This window comes from Peromyscus eremicus, chromosome 13 (genome assembly GCF_949786415.1).
Source record: "Peromyscus eremicus chromosome 13, PerEre_H2_v1, whole genome shotgun sequence".
NCBI classification, from domain to species: Eukaryota; Metazoa; Chordata; class Mammalia; order Rodentia; family Cricetidae; genus Peromyscus; species Peromyscus eremicus.
In genome coordinates, this window is record NC_081429.1 from 21,204,398 (window position 1) to 21,225,025 (window position 20,628).

Consider the following 20,628-nt stretch of genomic DNA (forward strand, 5'->3'; position numbering starts at 1 on the left):
GTGTCTCTTCACAGCAATAGAAACTCTAACTAAGACAGCCAGTATGAGCTTCTGTGCTATCCAGCTAAAGAGAAGCCCCGGAATGCACAGTGGGCAAAGATTTCACAGCAGCCTGGAAAGTCTGGGAATTCGAGGCTTGTAAGAGGCTTGGTGGAGCAGGAACTCTCTGCCCAGGAGAAAGGAGTTAGCAGCCTGGCTGGGTCTGTCCTCTAGGAAAGTGCCCGTAACAGTGGGAAGGCTGATGAGGGAACAGATGGGCTACCTGGAGGAACACTTGAGCTGGGTGACAAGACCCAGAAATGTAGCACTAGCCCTGCCACTCCTTTAAAGAACACATCGGAGCTGGGTGTGACTGTTGTATAAGTCCTGGTCCCTCTTACAGAGGCAGGCTAGAGCTAAAGGCTTGGCTCTAAAACTCTGGAGAACCCCAAGAACAGAAGTGCAGATCAGAATCTTCAAGGAACGCGAAAGGCAAGGCAGATAAAGAAACAGCTTCCAGAAGAGACAGCAGGGAAAAACAAAAAAGGAGGAGGCAGAGAAAGCAGTGGCCAGTGGCAGAGAGCTTGTCCAGCCGAGCAGGCAAGCCAGGGCTACGTAATATGATTGTTTCAAAAAGCAAAACACACCTTAAACCTTTTGAACATGGAGCCTGAGGAAAGCAATGAAGGATGTCACCACCAATAGAGACTTTAGCTTGTCAACTGTTGAGGTCCTCGACCAGCCCATCCGTACTGTGGAATGAAGGTATACTGGGCACAGCAGTGGCATTGCCTCCTAATGAGGGCACTGAAGGCTGTACACCCATCCAGCTCTCATCCGTCATTGTTGCTCTGGCCTCAGATGGTGCAGAATGATGTTCTGAGAAGTGCCCCATACCCTACAAGAGGATAGATAGGACAACTTGGCATGACTGCTCTGGGCTGTTTCATCAACCCTGCTTGCAAGAGCTCTCTGCCTTCCAGAAGACTCCCCCCTCCCAGATTCCAAGGGGAAGTCGTCCCTGCAAGTATATAGCTCATAATTTCCCTGCATCACATCACCTTCCACAACAGATAGCCACAACATCTAGCTGACGGTGGCTCAGCATAACTTAGTAACGTGTAGGGTCCTTGATATGCCCACTGTGTCTTTGCGTGTGCATGTCCAAAGAAGGCTGAAGGGAGCAATGGATCCCGCTAGAGCTGGAGTTACAGGTGACTGTGAGTAGACCAAAGTGGGTGCTGTGAACCTAACTTGTATCCTCTGTAAGAAGAGTTAGCACTCATAACCTCTGAGCTATCTCTCAAGGCACTCTACACATACATCTTTTAAAAGCATTTCTTTCTTTCTTTTCTTTTTTTTTTTTTTTTTTTTGCTTTTTTTGGTTTTTTTTTTTTTTTTTTTTTTTTTTTTTTGGGACAGGGTTTCTCTGTGTAGTTTTGGTGACTGTCCTGGATCTCCCTCTGTAGATCAGGCTGGCCTCAAACTCACAGAAATCCGCCTGGCTCTGTCTCCCAAGTGCTGGGATTAAAGGCATGTGCCACCACCACTGCCTGTCTCTATATTGAATTTTTAAAGAAAGTTGAGACAGGAAAAGCAGGATCTTTTAAAAGATTTATTAAGCCAATTGAGTATGCATGGCTGGAGGAGAGGGGACGTTTGGGGGACTTCCATTGATGTCCTGTGGTAGGGCACAGGCAGGGCGTGGGCTTCTCGGAGCTGGAAACAGAAGAGAGCTGAGGCTCGCAGACCTGGGCCAACACAGGGAGTAGGACATCTTCCCGGCCTGGGCCCCGCCAGCTGTCATTCCAGAGAGCCGGAAGTCCGAGAGCCGGAAGTCGGGCAGCCGAGCTGGCGGACACTAGGACCCGGGGGTGCGGGTCGAGCGGAAGGGGGCGCGGAAGCGGGCGGCGCGGGACTGCCGGGCAGCGGGGCGGTGGCGAGCAGGTGACGCCGCCGCCTTGGGTCAGGCGTGCGGGCCCGGCCGGTGCGGGCAGTGACAGCGAGGCCCGGAGCAGAGCGACCCTGCAGCGGATCGGAGGAGGCCGGTGAGGGCGCCGGGGGGGGCGGGCCGGGCCGTGCAGGGCTCGGGCTGCAGGGTAGAGACGCACCCCTTGGCTGCCTGAAGTTTCCAGGGAGCACGGGTCGGGGAGGAGGATGTGCTCCAGGGTGCCGGGCGCTGACGAAATGATGAATTGCACGGGAAGACACGCTCGTGGTGGGCGTTGGTGATTCTGGGTCAGTCCGGTGTTTGTTTACCAGATGCCAAATGCCTGCCACTAGGAACATGTCATTCATGCTAGGGGAAAAAAAAAAAGAGTACGGTCTCTTGTCAATTTAATATAAAAAGAAATATTGATTAACATGGGTAGATGCAAGAGAAACACTCTCATTCGGGATTGTTTATATGTTCATGGGACACATAAAAAGTCAAAATGATGAGTAAGCAGGCATTATTGGAGGCCTAGACCGAACTGCAGCCACTTGTGGGGAGTCTCGGAACAAAACTCACGTATAGATGACTTCTGGTAAAGTGCTTTTATTTTTCAGCTACATCTCTATCTTTTCAGCTATTAGTTATTTTTCCCCATTAAGTAGGTGGCCTTCAATCCGTTTTAGATGGTGGCTTAGAAACTTCCCCTTGTGGGTGGAGATGCAAACAGACATCTATCCCCTAGTGACAGGGCCCCAGTGACAAACCAAAGTACAGTTCCATCAAAGCCATCCTTGGGGAACCCCTGAGTTTACCGCGTTTACTTACAGAACATGGGTGACCCCAGAGCAGCGGAATCACCAGAAAGCCACTCTGCGTGGATGATGAGCCCCGCTCAGTTAACTTTCCAGTGTGTACACTAGGTGATGTGCAACTGGGACAGAATTTTACATACCGGGCCAGGAGAGGCAGGAGGGAAGGGCAGAACACCTCACCCCCACCCCCATGAGAGAATGGCACAAGTCCACAGGCCTATCTTGAACTTCACGTTGGAAGTAGTAACCGTTACCCCAATGAAGATGGTGGCTGTCGTGCTTGGAGGGTAGCGTTCTGCACAAATGACACCCCAGACTTTTCCAGCGATGATAGCCATCAACCTCTTTGTAAAAGTAGATAGCAGTATTTAATTCCAGAGTTTACTGTGAAGATGAACAGCTACAACAACAATGCTGACTGACCATTGGGGCTCAGAGCAGAGTCTCTTGTTTTTCCCCTAACATCAGGACCCACGAAGGGGGCATAGGGCAGGGTTTCAAGATAAACTGTCTGACCATTGGGGCTGAAAAAAAAATGTGAACTCTTACATGGTTTTCATTTTTATGTATAAAAACGACAGAACATACTGGTAGATAACAAGTTCTTGAATGAGATAATCGACTCATATCTAGCATAAGCTAAGATTTGATTGTTGAAGTTGTCGTTGGGTCTGCCCAAACTTCCTTAATTAAAATTGGGAGTACTAATAAGTTCCCAGACACGAAGAGAGATAGAAGGCCATTGTGGAGATGAGGTGGACTGGCAGAATAATAAAACGACAATGCTATGATTAATTGTGATTCTTACCCCAAAGCCCATTCTTGGATATGTCTTGCCTAAAAAGAGTAACAGAGACGCTTTATAAAAATTTTACAAATTTTTTTGTGTGTTCAAATGTGATGTTGTGTGGGTACATGTATGTCTTGCTGAGAATGTGAAGGTCAGAGGGTAACTTTTGGGAGTGGGTTTGTGGAGGCCCAAATTACTCAGTGTCAGAGAATCTGAGCTTGCTTTACCCAGCAGGGCTGCATAAGGGGATGATGGGACCATGGGCATGGTTCCCAAGTATTTGGAAGATCTGCACTTGGCTGTACAGTGTGCTTTGATGGCAAGGCGGAGGTCTTTTGCTCCGCCCCAGGCATTGTTATAAAAAGGCCTTTTGAAAAGACAGGAGGGGGCCAGTGAATTTTGATCCAGGTCCTCCCGAAGCTACCCTGTGTTTCTGTCTATCTCCTCTCCACTATCTTACCATCTAAAAGTTTCTTATTCCTCTCTCCTCCTCATAGGAACCCTTTAAAAGGTGGGAGGTGGCCTCGCACAGATGGTGCCCTGAACTTAGGTTCAGGGACCCCCACATGGGTTCTCTCCATCTACGATGTAGGTCCCAGGAACCTGACTCAGGTCAGCAGGTGGCAGCAGCTGCCCTTACCTGCCGAGTCATCTTGCCCGTCTGAGAATTAATTCTTTAGAAGATAGGACATGGGGAAGGATAAGGAAGGAAATTAGGTTCTGCCAGTTGCATACGTGATTTTGACAGTGAAAATAATTGGGTGAAGTTAACAGTCTATTTTAATTGAACCCACTAGATCTCAAATGTGACAGTTGCAGCCTGTAACCAACAGGAATGAGATGTTGTACCTGGAGGTCTTTGGTTGTGTATCGTTCTCCAGCTGCACGCTGAGTGTGTCACCTCACTGGACGACAGGGGTCTCAGGGTTTCATGCCCTTTTCCACACTTGCTTCTATGTATCATTCTGTGTCTTGCTGCTCCTCCCGGGATTCTTACAGGGAAACCATGAGCTGTCATTTACCATTCTGCTCCAACTCCAGCTGTTCCTCGTGCCTGATAGCCACAGGTAGCGCAGAGGGACTTTTCAGATGTCCCTAACCCACAGTGTTCCTCAGTAAAAACCGCATTCACAGCCCGGATTAGCCCTCTTGTGGGGATGTGACAGCCAGCCCTAACCTGATGGCATTGTGTTATTGCCTGCTCCATCCCAGTCAGTTAGTGACACTCACCCCAGAGTGCCCAGATCTGTGTAATAAGTTACACATAGCTCACCTGTGATGGCTAAAGAAACTTAACATGGTACCAGGCACTCCTTAAGGGCCGTTGGCCTTTGCCCTGGAATGCTTGTGAGTTCCTAGTGGCCTGCAGGTGAGATAAGAGTGTGGTGGTGCACACCTTTAATCCCAGCACTCAGGAGGCAGAGCCAGGCGGATCTCTGTGAGTTCAAGGCCAGCCTGCTACAGAGCAAGATCCAGGACAGGCACCAAAACTACACAGAGAAAACCCTGTCTGGAAAAACAATAAAGAATAGGCTAATGGTGTTCCTGCTATGAGGTGTTTAACTGCTTGCTTTCTGCTCATGTAAACTTGGTATTTAACCCTTGCTTCTGCTTGTCACTGTGGGACTGGGGTGAAGTGGCGTTTTTGTTACTGTGCAGCAGGAAAGAGAAACAACTGAGGGGAGTTAGGCAGTTCTCTTTCCGGCCATGAAGTCTGGAGATAACTGTAATGTCCACCTCCGATGTCCAGCTTTGTGAACCCTTCCTTCAGCCCCGCTCAGCACGGCATGCTGTGTGCCTCAAAGGCTGCCTTCCTTCAGTGAGAGTAAATTCATTCAATCTAAGCTTGAAGCAAGTCTTTGGTCTTTCCCAGTGGATTCCAACGCCATAGCACTCTCCACACAGGGGGATTCGGTTGTTTTTGAGTCTGTCTGTCTGCCTGTCTGGTGTTGTATCTCAATCATCTCTGTTGTGATCGACACTTCGTAGCTGACTAGTCTTTACACACAAGATGAGAGTAAATGGCTGTGTTCACTGTCCTAGTTCTCCAGTGAACCTGCTGCTTCCTTGTTTAGAGGATTTGTGTCTGTCCTACCCTCGGGGACATGTGCAGGGACACTCACTCATTCAGTTGCAGGAATTCAGCTTAAACTTTCTATTTTTTTTCCTCTTGATTTTAAAGATGGGAGCCCTCAGGCTTGAATTTAGGTCAGCGTGGCTAGCAAGCTTGCCTCAAGATCAGTGCAAGAGGTGAGGAGACATCTTTGAGAGATTCTGGACTCAGGGTTAGGTTCCTGGATGGTTGTGGAGTAGTTCTCTCCCTCTTAGTGACCTGATAAGTGCAAGGGACAGAATGAGGAGCAACACTAGCTTGGATGGTTGCTCAAGGCGGGTTTCGATCTGGGAAGCTGAGTGTCCTGGTCACTGGATTAGGAAAAAGGTGCCCGTGCCAAGAAAACACTAAAGAGTGGAAGGATCAGATCTGGACGAATCTCGGCCCAAGGAGGTAGGAGAGAACCAGTAGCATAGAAGCAGGAGCCCAGGAAACCAGCAGGAGGAGCCAAGAATAGATATTAGCTTGGTGAAGGTCTTGCTAGGATACAGTCGGGGTCATACCTAGATTTTTATTACTGGAACTACAACTGAGAGCAGGGCCAGTTCTTAGTCTAAAGAATGGAAGGGATCGTAGTAAGAAAAGATAAACGTTTTATACACAGTCCCGCAGCACTTGTAAAGCCTTCTGGTCCTTCCTGTCACACTTAACTCAAAGGCACTCACCTCCATTGCAATCGAGGGCTCCAGGGTGGTGCTTAAGAGGAAATCTGGGGTTTGGTGCCAGGCCTAATGAATGTCTTCCTCTCTATCTTCTGGTGAGAGCCTGGGGTTGCCCCTAATTATAGTGGCCTAGTGCCTCAGTATCAATTCTTTATGGCACATCTCTTGCCAATCATATCAGTGGTAGTTGTAGTGTGATTGCCGCTTTAGTGGCACTAGGGGGCAGCACTAATTAAACCCATATATAAATGTATATATAAATAGACCACTCTGGTCCTGTGGTTTGGAGATACTTTTTCCTGTCTTTGCACGTTTTGGACCCCTTGGCTCTGGCCTGGGTGAGCAAAGCCTGGATGTCCCTCTTCCCAGAGGCGTGAGCCACTACAACATCTGTCTCAGGGACAGCTTCTGAGTCCCTCAGACAGCCATGTGCGGGAGTCCAGCTCCAGCGGGGTTCAGGTCCCAAAGAGGAGGTGTGGAGTCGGCGAGGGAAAGAGACTGACACAATCAAGATGGCTGTCCATATAGAAAACAGACTACACCTTTTTTAAAAAATTTATTTTTCTATTATCAGCTTGATACAGTATAAATTCTTATCCTAATAGTGAAATGTTTCATTGAGGCTTGCCCAGTAATTGAGTAAAACCAAAACTTATTATAAGTCACAGTCATCCTAGGGTGACCCTGCTATGTAGCCTCCCTGGTTCTGTGGGTTGCAGTCTGATTGTTCTTTGCTTTATATCTAGAATCCACTTGTGAGTGAGTACATACCATGTTTGTCCTTCTGGGTTTGGGTTACCTCACTCAGGATGATATTTTCTAGTTCCATCCATTTGCCTGCAAATTTCATGCTGTCATTGTTTTTCTCTGCTGAGTAGTACTCCATTGTGTATATGTACCACATTCTCTTAATCCATTCTTCAGTTGACGGGCATCTAGGTTGTTTCCAGGTTCTGGCTATTACGAATAGTGCTGCTATGAACATAGTTGACAGGCTACACCTTTACACTATAATTGCATTGTAGTTTAACCACAAGCAGTGTTGAAAGCGTACTTAGTGGTTCCAGGGTGAAAGCGGTCATCAGTGTCATTACAGCATTTTTCTTGAAGCAAAAAACCATAACTTTAGCCGGGCGGTGGTACACGCCATTAATCCCAGCACTTGGGAGGCAGAGGCAGGCAGATCTTTGAGTTCTAGGGCAGCCTGGTCTACAGAGTGAGTTCCAGGACAGCCAGAGCTGTTAGAAAAAAGCCTGTCTCGAAAAACCAAAACCAAACAAACACAAAATAGTAAGTTTAACAAGACTCTAAATGCCTATTGCCCTCTAAGGTTCAGTAACCCTGCCAGGTGCCCTCTTACACTTCCTCCTGCCCGGTTCCAGACACTGATTTCTGAGAAACAAACCCATAAGAGCAGCTTTCATTCTTCAAGGGGCGTGAGGCAGCGTTTGTACCGCGTAGCACAAGCTTGCGCTGTTTCCTAATGGTATTCCTTTATGTCTTGGTCATATAACATGGGCTTGTTCCCTTCATCTGCTCCCCAAAGGGAAGGTCCTGACATCTTAATCTTTTTTCATTGTACCATGCCGTTCTGATTCCTTCAGTGTATGCTCCCGTATAAGGCAGAGGAGGAGCAAGCCAGTCTAACCTCCTAACAGAATCTGTTCCCCGTTGGACAGACCAGATCTTGCCGTTGATCCAGTAAGCCACCAATCCTGGGCACTGTTCTATCCTTACTAACTGAACTCTTGCCCCAAATGGCCTCAGGCTTTTGCTCTGGGCTCACTGTTTCTCTAGATGGTGTGTTTTTCATTCATGGGACCAGGTATGCCCAGGTAGTAAATCTTTAACTTCTCTATTCCTGGTGTAATGGGGGAGGGGCGCAGTGGGGAGTCCTGTGTGGGGCGGAAGCAGAGTTATCATGCTACACGGGTCCACGGTGGTGGGGATTATTCTTCCAAAGAATTATTTTGTCTAAAGAGACTGCCATTGAATATAGTCTCATCCTTTACCAAAGCTCCCACAAAACTCACAAAGGAAGAGGCGTAAGGGAGCTCCCATGGCACGTAATGAGAATCACTAACAGTCAAAGTAAGGGCCTGGAGAGATGACTCAGGGCTTAAGAGCACTGGCTGCTCTTCCAGAGGTCCTGAGTTCAATTCCCAGCAACCACATGGTGGCTCACAGCCATCTAAAATGAGATCTGGTGCCCTCTTCTGGCATGCTGGCATACATGCAGACAGAATACTGTATACATAATAAATTTTTTTTTAAAAAGTGAAAGTAAAAGTGGTGGAGAGTTGTGATCCGCAGTGTTGGCATGCTGGACGCGGTCCACGCCACCCAAGGGTCATGTGTCTGCGTTTTTAGTCTGGAGACAGCTGAGCAGTAGGTTTGGGTGACCCCACCCATCCTCTGCTTCCCGTCTGTCTCTTTTGTGCTCTGCCGCCGTGGTCGTGATGTTCTGAGCTTGGGAGGTGGAGGTGAACTGATGTGTTAAGTAGGGTGCTTAGCAGGGTACCCCGGGAGTAAGGTCACAGTGTCCCAGTTTTTCTCAACTCTAGTCTGCCAGTTACGAATTCCCGCCATTGCCCTTAATCTTCTTATCTAGGCCTCTGCAGAGTTCTTTTTCTGCCTCCCATGATACTCACACACAGTAAAGCTGTGTAGAAATCAGCTCCTTTGTATGACCCACCCCCTCCCCCAGTACTGTCTCATGTAGCCCAGGCTGGTCTTGAACTTCCTATGTATCAGAAGATGGCCTTGAACAGCAGCTCCTGCCTCTATCTCCCACGTGCTAGGGTTACAGGAGTGTGACATGACCACCTTGTCTTGTGGCTAGGAGGTAGACAGAGTGACTGTGGGACTATGTTCTTGATGTGTTCGTTCCTACCCACAGGCATCATGACACCCGTGAAGACCCAGCACTCCTTGGCAGGTCAGCCTTACGCAGTGCCCCTCATCCAGCCGGACCTGCGACGTGAGGAGGCCATCCAGCAAGTGGCAGACGCCCTGCAGCACCTACAGAACATCTCTGGAGACATCTTCAGCAGGTGGGACCTGCTACCTGGCTGACCTGATAGAGGGCCACCCCTTTCCTAAGCAGTATTCTCTGTAGCCCTAGGAACGTACCTTCTGCAGACACCCTCCTTAACGATCCAACTAATCCCCAGTGTGGAAAGGGTGTGAGGGGAAAAAGTCCAGCTTGGAAACCTTGTGAGTTCCTGAGGGCTCACCACTACTTACTGTCTAATGCAGCCCCTTAGTCTTCCTGTGGTCCCACGGGCTGCTATGGGGCCGCTATGTCCTTCCCGCCAGACCACGGCCTGCACTGACTCCTGCGGTCAGCCTGCACTGACTCAGTGTTTGGTGCACAGAGTCCTGTGCACTGAGTATGTCGTGTCCCCTTTCAACTAGAGCATAAACTCTGGCCGGGATGACAGACCTAAGTGCTGTAATGCCTTCCTTAACTCCAACCATGACCTGAGGAGTGGGTCACTAGATGGTTTTGCCCTTGTCTGGACAAGAGAGTTGGCTACACAGATGCAGGTGGCTTGGCCATCCACTGTAGGTGGTCTCTTGATGTTATCAATTAACATAGTAAAATTGAGATTGACAATAACAGCAGACCTCTCTAAGTAGATAGAATACACTCTAAAGTAACAGTAGCAATTATACTACAGTAAAGACAGAAGCCAGTGCATCTCATTTATTAGCATCACTAAGTATATTATATTGTGCGTAATTGTATGTGCTGTGCTTTATGCTACTGGGCAAGCAAGAGGTTTGTTTTCACCGGCATATCCTCAAACCCAGGATTAACGTGCTGCATTATGGCAACATTACCTTCAGTAAGTTAGGAGAGGAGAGGTTTTCTGCTCTGCTGTGATGTGATGGGCATACCTTCATGTCTGTGGTCCTTCATTACTGAAACATCATGGTGTGCCGCATGAAAGTAATTACGTGAGCAGTTAACTACAGTTGTACTAAACATCTTTATTTAGCATTAGCCGTCATTGATCTAGCTGCATTAATTCTTTTAGCCCTGGGGATATTCTATGAGGAGGTCATGTTATCCTTCCTCCTTTTTTGGGGGAGGATAGGGGCAGGGATAGAGTGTCATTGACCCAGTCAGACCCTGATCTTGCTGTGTCCTGGAGGATGACCTTAAGCTTCTGATCCTCCTGCTTTCAACTTCCCCGTGCTGGGATTAGAGGTATGCGTCATCATGTCTGGTCACCTCTCACAGACAGGAAAACTCGGCATGGGGTGTGTGTGTGTGTGTGTGTGTGTGTGTGTGTGTGTGTGTGTGAGCAGGATACTAAGTGGGTTAAGGCACTTGCTGCCAAGCCTGATGATCAGACTTTCATCCTTGGGACCCACATGGTGGAAGGAGAGAACTGGTTCCCAAAGGGTGAAAGGGTGTCACCTGACTGCTGCACACACCCCACGGAACATGCTACTCCATCCCCCGTGTGTGCATGTGCGTGTGCATGTATGCTCACATACACACACACACAGAATAAATTTTTTTTTTTATATTTGTTTGTTATTTAAGTAAAGAGACTCCATCAGGTGACAAAAGCAGAGTTAAGCCCATTCGGAAGGGTGGCTGCAGATGGTGGGAGGGTTTTTGTCTCTGGGAGTGGAGTGGGGGTCTATTGGTTAAAATATTAAGGCCACTCCACATAGTTAAAAGGGAGGTTTATTTTGTGGGGTAACTCACAAGTGAAGGGATAAGGTTACAGGGTCTGGGAAAGGTGTAGCACAGTCCGGCCGTGTTCTCTGGAGAACTCTGCTCGGTCTACCTCCAGCGTCCAGCGTCCAGGGTCCAGGAACCAAGAGAGCCGTCGCATCCGGATCTCGGGTCTTCAGGGTCCTCTCTCAGCCCCGCCTTGTAGGCGTGACAGTTACTGAAGCCTCAATGGGGGTTGGAACTTCCAGATCAAAGCTGGAATGGCTACCTACTACAGGGGTCTGTCTAGAGGGATGGGGAAGGGAGGTGTGAGAAGTAACATTTTATGGTAAAGCCTGTGAGGCAGACAGGCCAGGATTGACAGTCCCTAAAGAGAAAGTGAGTGGCAGTCCTAAGGTGGGAAGGGCTGGAAAGGGGTCCGGGGTAACTGGAGCAGCGCAAAGCTGGAGGGTGAGTGGGGCCTTGCCGTCTTGGTTGGTGTTGAATTTGTGTTTCCTAGTGACGAAATACCCGAGACTGTCAACTTAAGGAGGACAGGTTTATCTGGGCTCATAGTTGGGACTTTTGTCTGGTCGTTGGCCACGCTGTTTATCCGTAGCACAGTGCTTCTTGGTGGCAGTGTGGGACAAGGGGGTGACTGGAGTCACGGAGTCCAGAAAGTAAAGAAGCAGGCAGAGGCTGGGATTTTTGTATCTCCCTCAAGGGCATACGTATGTATGTAAGTTGACAGTCTCAGGTACCCCATCCACCTCCTACCATGTGCCCCTCTTCCAGCTAGGCACCAGGGGTTACAAAATGTGTGAGACATGGTTTCCTCTAGAAGCTTAGAACTTAGAATAAGAAAGCAGGGGAAAGTGCTGTAGTTTTTCAGGGATCTAGAAAAGAGAAAAATAATTTGACCATCAGAACTGTCCAAATGAGGTTCTGCTAAAAGTAAGGTTCAGGCTTTTGCAATGAAGGGCTTGAATGATGCCATGGTGGCCCCCCTCCGCACCCCTCCCCTCCCCGCTTGCATCTTCTAGATTGTCTCTGTTCACAGACAGGACTTGGTCTAGTGGTGTCATGTCTGCCAGTGAGGGCAGAGCTCCCAAACTCAGACTCGGGTCCAGCAGGAAACAAGTTTTTCCCGGTATCAGCACATCCTGGAGATGTAGCACCAGCCCTAATGGCCTGCCTGGATTTGCCTCCACATTCAAGGGCTGCTAGCAAGGGGTTGTCACACACTGCTCATTGTGGCCCCAGGTCACAGCACCCTGCTAGAGTCCTGGGTAAAATCCACCTGCAGCTTGAGATTGAAATGGCTTTGTGTGAGAGATACATTTCATAAAGAAAATGAATGTTGCTTCAATTAGGAGGAATGTCTCACCCACTCCCTAGGGCCAGGCCAAGTTCAGGGGAAGGGAGAGGGTGTGTGGATCGGGTTCAGATCTGAGCACAAATGGCATCTGATAGAGTTGGAAATGGGGGTTCCAGGCTTAGACAGACTGAATGCAGTCTGCAGTATGGTCTTTCGTAGGCTGCAGAGAAAGCGGTCCTGCCGTGTGGGGATAGTAAATGGGCTTGAGATTGCAGGCATTTTGGCTTCTAACACATTGTCAGCTCTTTTATGTCAAAGAGAAAAATGATGGCTGTGAACCTTGGGAACTTTGCCTACTGTTCTTCTGTGTCCTCAGCCACACTCTGGGAAGACTTCAGGCAGGAAGCTTGGCCTGAAGCAGGGCTCTGAGTGAAAAGTAGAGACCTGTGAGTTGAGGTCCACTGGGGTTCTTGTAGTTGGACAGGACTTCATGATTTGTCCTGGAGATTCATAGAACCATGTGAAGTTCCTAAACAGAAATAGTGGGGCAGAAGAATTTGGGAAGGACAAAACGGGGAGTGGTCGGGCCCCAGGATCAGCCTGCACAGTTAATGACTGAGGACAAGATGGGCCAGGGCTGTAGCTCCAGCCTGGGAAGCAGAGAGGACCGGAGAAGAAACATCTCAATGAGAGCAGGATAAAGAATGGAGCAGTGGGGAGTGAGGGTGAGCGGGACAGGACAGGACACGGGACTTGGGGCGGGGAAAGGAGGAGTCAGTGAGGGATGGGGTGGTGAGTTCATCCACTTGCCCCTGCTGAGCAATCTACAACCCATGGGACTTTTTACACTTGGTCCTGTAGAGCGAGGATGAGCTCAGCACCTTCCCCCTTCTATATGGCCCACCTGCTTGGGAACCAAGAACAGACAGGTGAGTGGAAAAGCCTACCCACTCTGCCGGGCCCTGGCATCAGCTGATTGTGGGCAGTGCACAGGATGGTACTCATCACAGGTTTCTCATCAGCGCTGAGAAACAGGCCTTCCCTCCTGTGTGCCACAGCAGGAACTTGGCAGAGAGAAGGGCTAGAACCTCTGGGGATTTCTCTAGCTGCTTCTACAGAGGGCCCCTCCCTTTGACCCTAGGGAACCATGCTCTAAGATACTCACACAACAATGTAAAGCCTCCCATAGCTTAGCTATTGTGGTCATTTGAAAGAAAAGGCCCCCAAAGGGAGTGGCACTACTAGGAGGTGTGGCCTTGTTAGAGTAGGTGTGGTCTTGTTGGAGGAAGTGTGTCACTGTGGAGGCGGGCTTTGAGGTCTCATATATGCTCAAGGTACTGCCCAGTGTCACAGTCCTTCCTGTTGCCTTCTGATCAAGATGTAGCCAGCACCATGTCTGCATGCATGCTGCCATGCTCCCCGCCGTGATAATAACGGACTGAACCTCTGAAACTGTAAGCCAGCCACCCCAGTTGAACGTTTTCCTTTGTAAGAGCTGCCGTGGGCATGGCGTCTCTTCACAGCAACAGAAACCCTAACTGAGACAGACATACTCAGAAGGAGTTGGGATTGATGTCCACGGGGTACTAGACAGAGTCTGTGAATATGTGGGTACCCTGACCAGCACAGGCCCAGCCATGACCCCCAAAGCAGCAACCCTCTCAGTTCTTCCTCCTGCTCTTCTATTTCATCCTTCTTCCTGTCTCTTCCTTTCTTTCCTCTTGTTTCTCCCTCTCTCTCGGTTACTTTCATCCCTGTCCCCTGGCCCTCACTTCCTGCGTTCTTCTCTTCTCCCCAAGCAGCACCTGGTGACTACAGGGTTCCACGAGGAGACAGTCAGCTTCTAAGTAATTGACAGGCTACTCAGAACTACCTGAGAGAGTAGAGGCCATTCACCAAAGGCAGGAGTCCAGTGCAAGCATGCTGTAGGGGCTTGCTAGGGTGTGGGGAGGTGGCAGTTCTCTCTGTGGGGAGATGGGAGAACAGATGGGCAGAGGATTGAGGGGGAAGTGGTCCATCAGTCCCCTGGTGGGTACATGGTCAATGATGCCCTGCAAAAGTGGGATCTGCCTGGCTTCACGGGGAGTTGGGGGCTGGGTGTCTAGAGACTCTCCTGGCCATGTTTTCATTCTCCCACAGAGCCTTGTTAAACGTGGTGTGCTCCAAGCCAGAGGCGTCGTTGGAGATGGTGGTGCCTAAGTTACCTTTCCTGTTGCTCTGATAAAATATCCTGTCAGAAGCAACCTGTGGGTGTATTTTGACTCACAGTTTGAGCTGCAGTACAGCCTGGCTTCATAGGGCTAATGCTCAGAGGCCTGCTCTGGGTAAGGGGTCACACGCAGGAGCTGGTATTCTTGGTGGCTGGGGAGATGGAAGAGCATTGAGAGAACGCCATCCTATTACACATGTGGTCAGAATCAGCATCACAGGGAGATAGACCTACTGTGGTTCAGAGGTGTGGGGAAGTGTTTGCCAAGTTTACACGCATTGAGTGGGAACCACGTGGGTGCACCGTGAGCCCCTGGAGATGCGTCTGTGCCAGGCACCATGTAAGACTAAAGTATGGCAGGCAATAAAGAAGGCCTGGCCTTTAGTGTGCACAAGATACACCAGGGATTGTGGGGAAGAGCAAGCAGGCTAGGCCTGGGAAGTGCCTGGGACAGGTGTTCAGTCTGGTCAGGGAAGCTCCAGTGAGGAAAAGCTTTAATGAGCGGAAGGGCTTGGTCCCGTGAGTCTCACTCCATATTCCATTTGGTTCGGAGACCCAAGGCAATGCTGGGTTTGGCATGTCAGGGCACATCAGGATATTTGGCACTGTTGTGCCCACCCCTCACTCTGGAGAGCATGGGACAGGCTGGGGTGGGGCTGTGCAAGTCTCATAAGCCAACACTGGGACTTCGTATGTATTCTGTGAGCCACCCACAGTGTGTAGGGCAGTTCCTCATCTGCTGGAGGTAAATTTAGGAGAGGCCATTGGCCTGGTTGCACTTGTTTTCTTCTCTGCAGAGACCAGAAGTCTGTCAACACCATGTGACCACCAAGGGTAGGTGTGGGTGCAGACATTGTCAGCTGTCAGTTGCTAGTACCTGTGTGAAGTAGCTACTGTCACATCTGTCTTCCTGGGTCCACGAGCCGTATGTTTCAGATGGCATACGTGGGCACCAAGCAAGAGCCACAGTGGCTGTCCTTCTCTGTCTAGAGCTCATGGCAGAGAGTTCCTAGACCCCTTGGGCTGAATAATCGGGGCAGACAGAGGTCCGCCAGCCTTTGTCTTTAAGACCAGTCCAGTAGGCAGGTTGTAGTGTGTTGCGCACTTAAGCCCAGGACTTGGCAAGGTGCAGGTCTGTGGTTGGCACAGGTGCACAGAGACTACAGAGCTTGAAGTAGCCCCCATCCCTACACTTTTTCTTTGGTAGGATCTCCCAGCGAGTAGAGCTGAGTCGGCGCCAGCTGCAGGCCATTAGGGAGAGGGTCTCCTTGGCCCAGGCTAAGATAGAGAAGATCAAGGGCAGCAAGAAGGCCATCAAGGTAGGCCATGACATCTGTGTTCTGTGGCCGGGGCCTTGATCTTCCTGTACCCCTGCTGTTCAACTGCACCTCGCCCTCTTCCTGTCCATGGTCACCCCGTTCTTAGTGCCAAGTCTGAATCTGCAGGTCTTCTCTAGTGCCAAGTACCCAGCACCAGAGCGCCTGCAGGAATATGACTCCATCTTTACCGGTGCCCTCGACCCTGGTCTGCAGAGAAGACCCCGTTACAGGATCCAGAGCAAGCACCGCCCACTGGACGAGCGGGCCCTGCAGGTCTGAATGCCACCTGCATGTCACCTATGGCTGCTGGGAAGCAGGGACTGAAGGTTGACCACAGACTGGGATGGTGCTGAATCCATAAGCCTGGTACTAAAACTCCATCCACTCCGATCCTGTCCCAGGAGAAGCTGAAATACTTTCCTGTGTGTGTGAACACCAAGTCAGAGCCTGAGGATGAAGCGGAGGAGGGACTTGGGGGTCTTCCCAGCAACATCAGCTCCATCAGCTCCCTGCTGCTCTTCAACACCACAGAAAATCTGTATGGCCAAGAGAGAGCCAACGGGAAGAGGGGAGGGAGGGAGGGAGGGAGGGAGGGAGGGAGGCCCTGCTTAGGTAGCTTCAGGGGCCTGAGCCTGGTATAGTTCTCAGGACTGACAAGTTTGATTTGGCTTCTAAGACCTGGGTATCCAAAGGACAAATGCAGTGGGAAGGGGGGTCAGGAGCCTGCCTGGTGCCGGGACAGGTGATGGCCTCCTGACCCAGCCCGCTCCACAGGTACAAGAAGTATGTTTTCCTGGACCCTCTGGCTGGCGCAGTAACAAAAACCCACACGATGCTGGGCACGGAAGAGGAGAAGTTGTTTGATGCCCCTCTGTCGATCAGCAAGAGAGAACAGCTGGAGCAGCAGGTGAGGTGGAGTGCTTGGACAGACGAACCTTGCCAGGGTGCTGTTCCAGGGACGGCTCCATTAAGCCTGTGCCTACCCGGCTGTGCGGGTCCACGTGTGCTGCCTGCCCTGTGGTTACAGTGTGGGGCCTGTGCCCTGGCAGAGCTGTCACACTTCCTGTACCGCCTGACCCTGCAGGCTCCGGAAAACTACTTCTATGTGCCAGACCTGGGTCAAGTGCCTGAGATCGATGTGCCGTCCTACCTGCCTGACCTGCCTGGCATCGCAGATGACCTCATGTACAGTGCGGACCTGGGCCCTGGTATCGCCCCCTCCGCTCCCGGTGCCATCCCAGAGCTGCCCACCTTCCACACAGAGGTAGCTGAACCTTTCCAGCCAGGTGAGCTAGGCCCCAGGATGGACCGGAGCCAGAGAGCCCTTGCTGCCTCCTTCCCCCAGTCCTCACACGTTCCCACTTTCCTTACAGAGCTAGAGGATGGAGTGCTGCTGGCAGCGCCCCCGCCACCACCACCTCCTCCGCCACCTCCCCCAGCTCCCACGGTGGTGGTCAGTACCCCCCAACCACCAGTGTTCCCTGAAGTGGCGGCTGCACCCTGCCAGGCTGCCAGGGAGGAAGACACGAGCAGCAGCGTGGCCCACTCAGGTAGGGGCAGTGCAGATGGGGTTCACGTGGCTGGCCCTCATTAATCGGACCCCCAGCTTTCTCATGTTGGATCCCCGAAGACTTCTCTGTAGGTCGTTTGTTCCCAGGTCCGGGATCTGCAGAGTTCTCATTGTGGATACCTACCTCGTCTTACAGGGTTGATGGAGGGTTTCTGTGCTATGCAGAGTTGGATTCTGACTTTACAGGGCAGAGGAAGCCTGGGGATGGTGTTGTGCCCTGTTTCTAGTTAAGCCGGTGGGAAAGGGTCTATCAGCAAACTTGAAACTTCCAGATTTCAGTTTTCCATTGTATCTCTCAGCCTATCTCCAGCCGCTTCGAGGGGTGGAAAATCCTTTGTTGGCTCATGGTGCTCAGCACATTCGACTCACAGGGCCTGTCACTGCAGAGTGTCATCGAAATAGGGGGTGGAGAGGGAGGAGAGATGCCTAGACACGAGGCCCCTCAGCTCATTGTCTGCAGAAATCCAAGACCATCTTGCATAGTCCTAGAAGCCACAGTTCCACAGCTGGGCTTCCCTGTGGATGACAGGCCCCTCCATTTGCCAGGATCCTGAAGTCACCTCCAGCCTCAGGCTGGGCAACTTTCCTCATCTTGCAGTGCTGAGCAATCCTTTCCCCTTCTTCTCCTTACAGCCTCTGTCCAAGGAGCTCCTAAGGAGGTGGTTGACCCCTCCAGTGGCCGGGCCACTCTGCTCGAGTCTATCCGCCAAGCTGGGGGCATTGGCAAGGCCAAGCTGCGCAGTGTGAAGGAGCGCAAGCTGGAGAAGAAGAAACAGAAGGAACAGGAGCAAGGTGAGGGCACCAAGGGTCTGCTGCAGCAGCCAGGCTCCCGGTCAACCCACAGGAAGTCCCTTGTGGCTACCCTGATAGGTACCCTTGTCCCTCTGGCCTGGGCTATGGGTTCCCTGGGAGAAGCTTTCCCATCTTGAGCTCTCCCAGCTGAAACCATGAGGAAGTAGAACCTTTGACAAGCATTGTCCCAGGGAACCTGACGTCTTCAGAGATGAGACGGAGGACTGATCCTTATCCATCCTGAGGATAAGGCTTTATGTCTGCCAAGAGTCCTTGCTCGTGGCATCCTAGTTAATCTGTGTGTAAAGTGTCAGAAGCCCTGGGTTTACATCACGGATCTTCTGGCCTGCTTTGTGACCGTCTATCAATATAGCCTGGCCTCTTTGAGCCTCTGTGCCTGTCCATACAGGGGTACAGAGAACTGAAACATGAAGGCAGGACTGGGCCATGGGCATGCCATGGCAAGAGAGCGGGTGTGGGAGTGCTGCAGGGGGCAGGTGGTCCCAGTGTGCGACTGTCCTTGATAATACCGTGCTTGGTCTCTTCTTCCCTCACCCTTTGCTCTCCCACCGCAGTGAGAGCCACCAGCCAAGGCGGGGACTTGATGTCAGATCTCTTTAACAAGCTGGTCATGAGGCGCAAAGGTAGGCATCTTGTGCATCTCTATCTTCAGGGGCTGGTGAAATGGGGCCCCCCTGTCTCTCTCTCATCGCCTCTCCCTCCCAGGTATTTCTGGAAAAGGACCCGGCACTGGAACCAGCGAGGGACCCGGTGGAGCCTTCAGCCGAATGTCAGACTCCATCCCCCCTCTGCCGCCCCCGCAGCAGCCCGCGGGAGACGAGGACGAGGATGACTGGGAGTCCTGAGAGCGCTTTCAGCCTTCTCCCACAGTCAGCAGGACGGGCTGGGAGGGGCTCCTTGGCCAGCTGGGGCCTTTCAGGTCCTGTTGCCCAAGGAGGTCCGGGGGGTTTTGTGCCAGGTCTGTACCCAGTTTCTCTTCATGGAGTGAGGCTGTGTGAGCCGTCTGCTGCTCCCCTGCTTCATGTGACTGCTTTGCTTGATCCTCACCTGAGGAGTACCACAGCGACAGGGTGGAATGAAGAAAGTCACTGTAGCCCTGAACCCAAGCCAACAGTGCCCTTTCAATAAACCAGGAGTAGCCATGCTGGCTGCCGACAGCTTCTTGGAGTGTGAACTGTCCTTCCCGAATGTTCTCAGGCACGGTGCGGGAAGTCTGGGGGAACTGGGCTCTTTCTCCGGCATCAAGGCAAATGGAGATGAGGGCAGCTATTGTGTGTGTGTGGGGGGGGGGCGTATTTTTCCACGGGAAAAATGTCTTGGTGTTTGCTGAAGGGGCTGAGGAGAATTTAGAGGCAAGCCAGGGAGTCCCGTGAAGGACAGAACACATGAGGGACAGGGATGTTGTTAGGAACTGAAACTGGCTTGAGGTCCCTGTGGATACAAGAGCCCTGAAGATGTCGATTCCTGTGGTCGAGATGAGAGGATCGAAGATCAAGGACTCCTCATTGCACAGATGCCTCCTGGGAAGGCCAGCAGGAAGTTGGTCCTGGCCTGCACAGATGCCTCCTGGGAAGGCCAGCAGGAAGTTGGTCCTGGCCTGCACAGATGCCTCCTGGGAAGGCCAGCAGGAAGTTGGTCCTGGCCGTGTTGGGTGGGACAAGCAGATCTTGGGGGCTGAGCTGCCCCGGGCTAGGCAGGTAGGGCTAGGGCTTGCTGTTTCTTCAAGCTGATCCACATTTGCTCCTGGTAGCTCTTTGGTATATGGGCCATGTGGGGGCCACTCAGGTGTGCCATAGGCTGTCAGAAGAGCTGGAGCTCTCTGGATGAAACTGCGTGTGCAGGAAAGTTACCAAGGGGGCTTTGTGGGGAGGGGAAGGCAGCCTGAACCTTCCACACAGCGGTGAGGGCAAGACCAGAGGTGGTTTTCACCTTCACTGGGTGTGGAAACCAGATCGGCAGCTCTGCCAGGACAGGAGGGTAGGCACATGCCCGCAGCTTCTCTGGGACCTGATGGTCACTTGAGGGTGGGACTCTGAGTTACCTCACAGTGGGTGGCCATCTGGTAACTCCCCCTCCTCTGCCCTCACATGGGAAATATGGCAGGTACCGTTCCTCATCTTCAGCTGTCTGTCAGCCCCCAGCTTGCCTCTAGCTTGGTGACAGACAACCTTGATACTCGGATTCTTCCCCAGTGCCTTTCCTGGTGGGGACCTGACGTGGAGTTCTAGTCTGGGAAGGACACAGAAGATGGCTGGTCTGTTCTTACCTGTCCTGGTGTCCTGGCTCTGCAGTCAAGGCCAGGTTTCATGGACCCAGGCCGGTGGCATGTGTGAGAGGTGAAGTCATCGAGAAGAGCAAGTGGATGGAGCCCAAATTCTCTTGTGAAGTCAGGGACTAGCTACTGTCAAACAGGGCCTTGCCACCCCTGGCCC

General features: G+C 51.4%; 1 protein-coding gene across 2 annotated transcripts; it reads left to right on the plus strand.

Moving 5' to 3' along the window:
• The first annotated feature begins 1,876 nt into the window (after positions 1-1,876).
• Washc1 (WASH complex subunit 1) lies at positions 1,877-19,358 on the plus strand. 2 transcript variants are annotated; one of them, XM_059278316.1, is made up of 12 exons: positions 11,227-11,438; positions 13,147-13,214; positions 15,292-15,328; positions 15,702-15,813; positions 15,940-16,086; positions 16,215-16,351; positions 16,588-16,720; positions 16,898-17,099; positions 17,187-17,363; positions 18,017-18,175; positions 18,751-18,819; positions 18,902-19,358. In XM_059278316.1, exons 2-12 carry the CDS (start codon positions 13,154-13,156, stop codon positions 19,039-19,041), a joined length of 1,374 nt encoding a protein of 457 aa, XP_059134299.1. In that variant the 5' UTR covers positions 11,227-11,438; positions 13,147-13,153; the 3' UTR covers positions 19,042-19,358. The 2 variants fall into 2 exon arrangements, with proteins under 2 accessions (XP_059134298.1, XP_059134299.1); XM_059278315.1 differs by lacking the exons at positions 11,227-11,438; positions 13,147-13,214; positions 15,292-15,328 and adding exons at positions 1,877-2,027; positions 9,192-9,345.
• The last annotated feature ends 1,270 nt before the right edge of the window (positions 19,359-20,628 follow it).

Excerpts from the sequence above, each read along its gene's own strand:
- Washc1 (XM_059278315.1), top strand. The coding sequence starts at position 9,197 with ATGACACCCGTGAAGACCCAGCACTCCTTGGCAGGTCAGCCTTACGCA. Across the intron at positions 16,352-16,587 it reads TTCAACACCACAGAAAATCT|GTACAAGAAGTATGTTTTCC; the intron begins GTATGGCCAAGA and ends CCCGCTCCACAG. Across the intron at positions 18,820-18,901 it reads GCTGGTCATGAGGCGCAAAG|GTATTTCTGGAAAAGGACCC; the intron begins GTAGGCATCTTG and ends TCTCCCTCCCAG.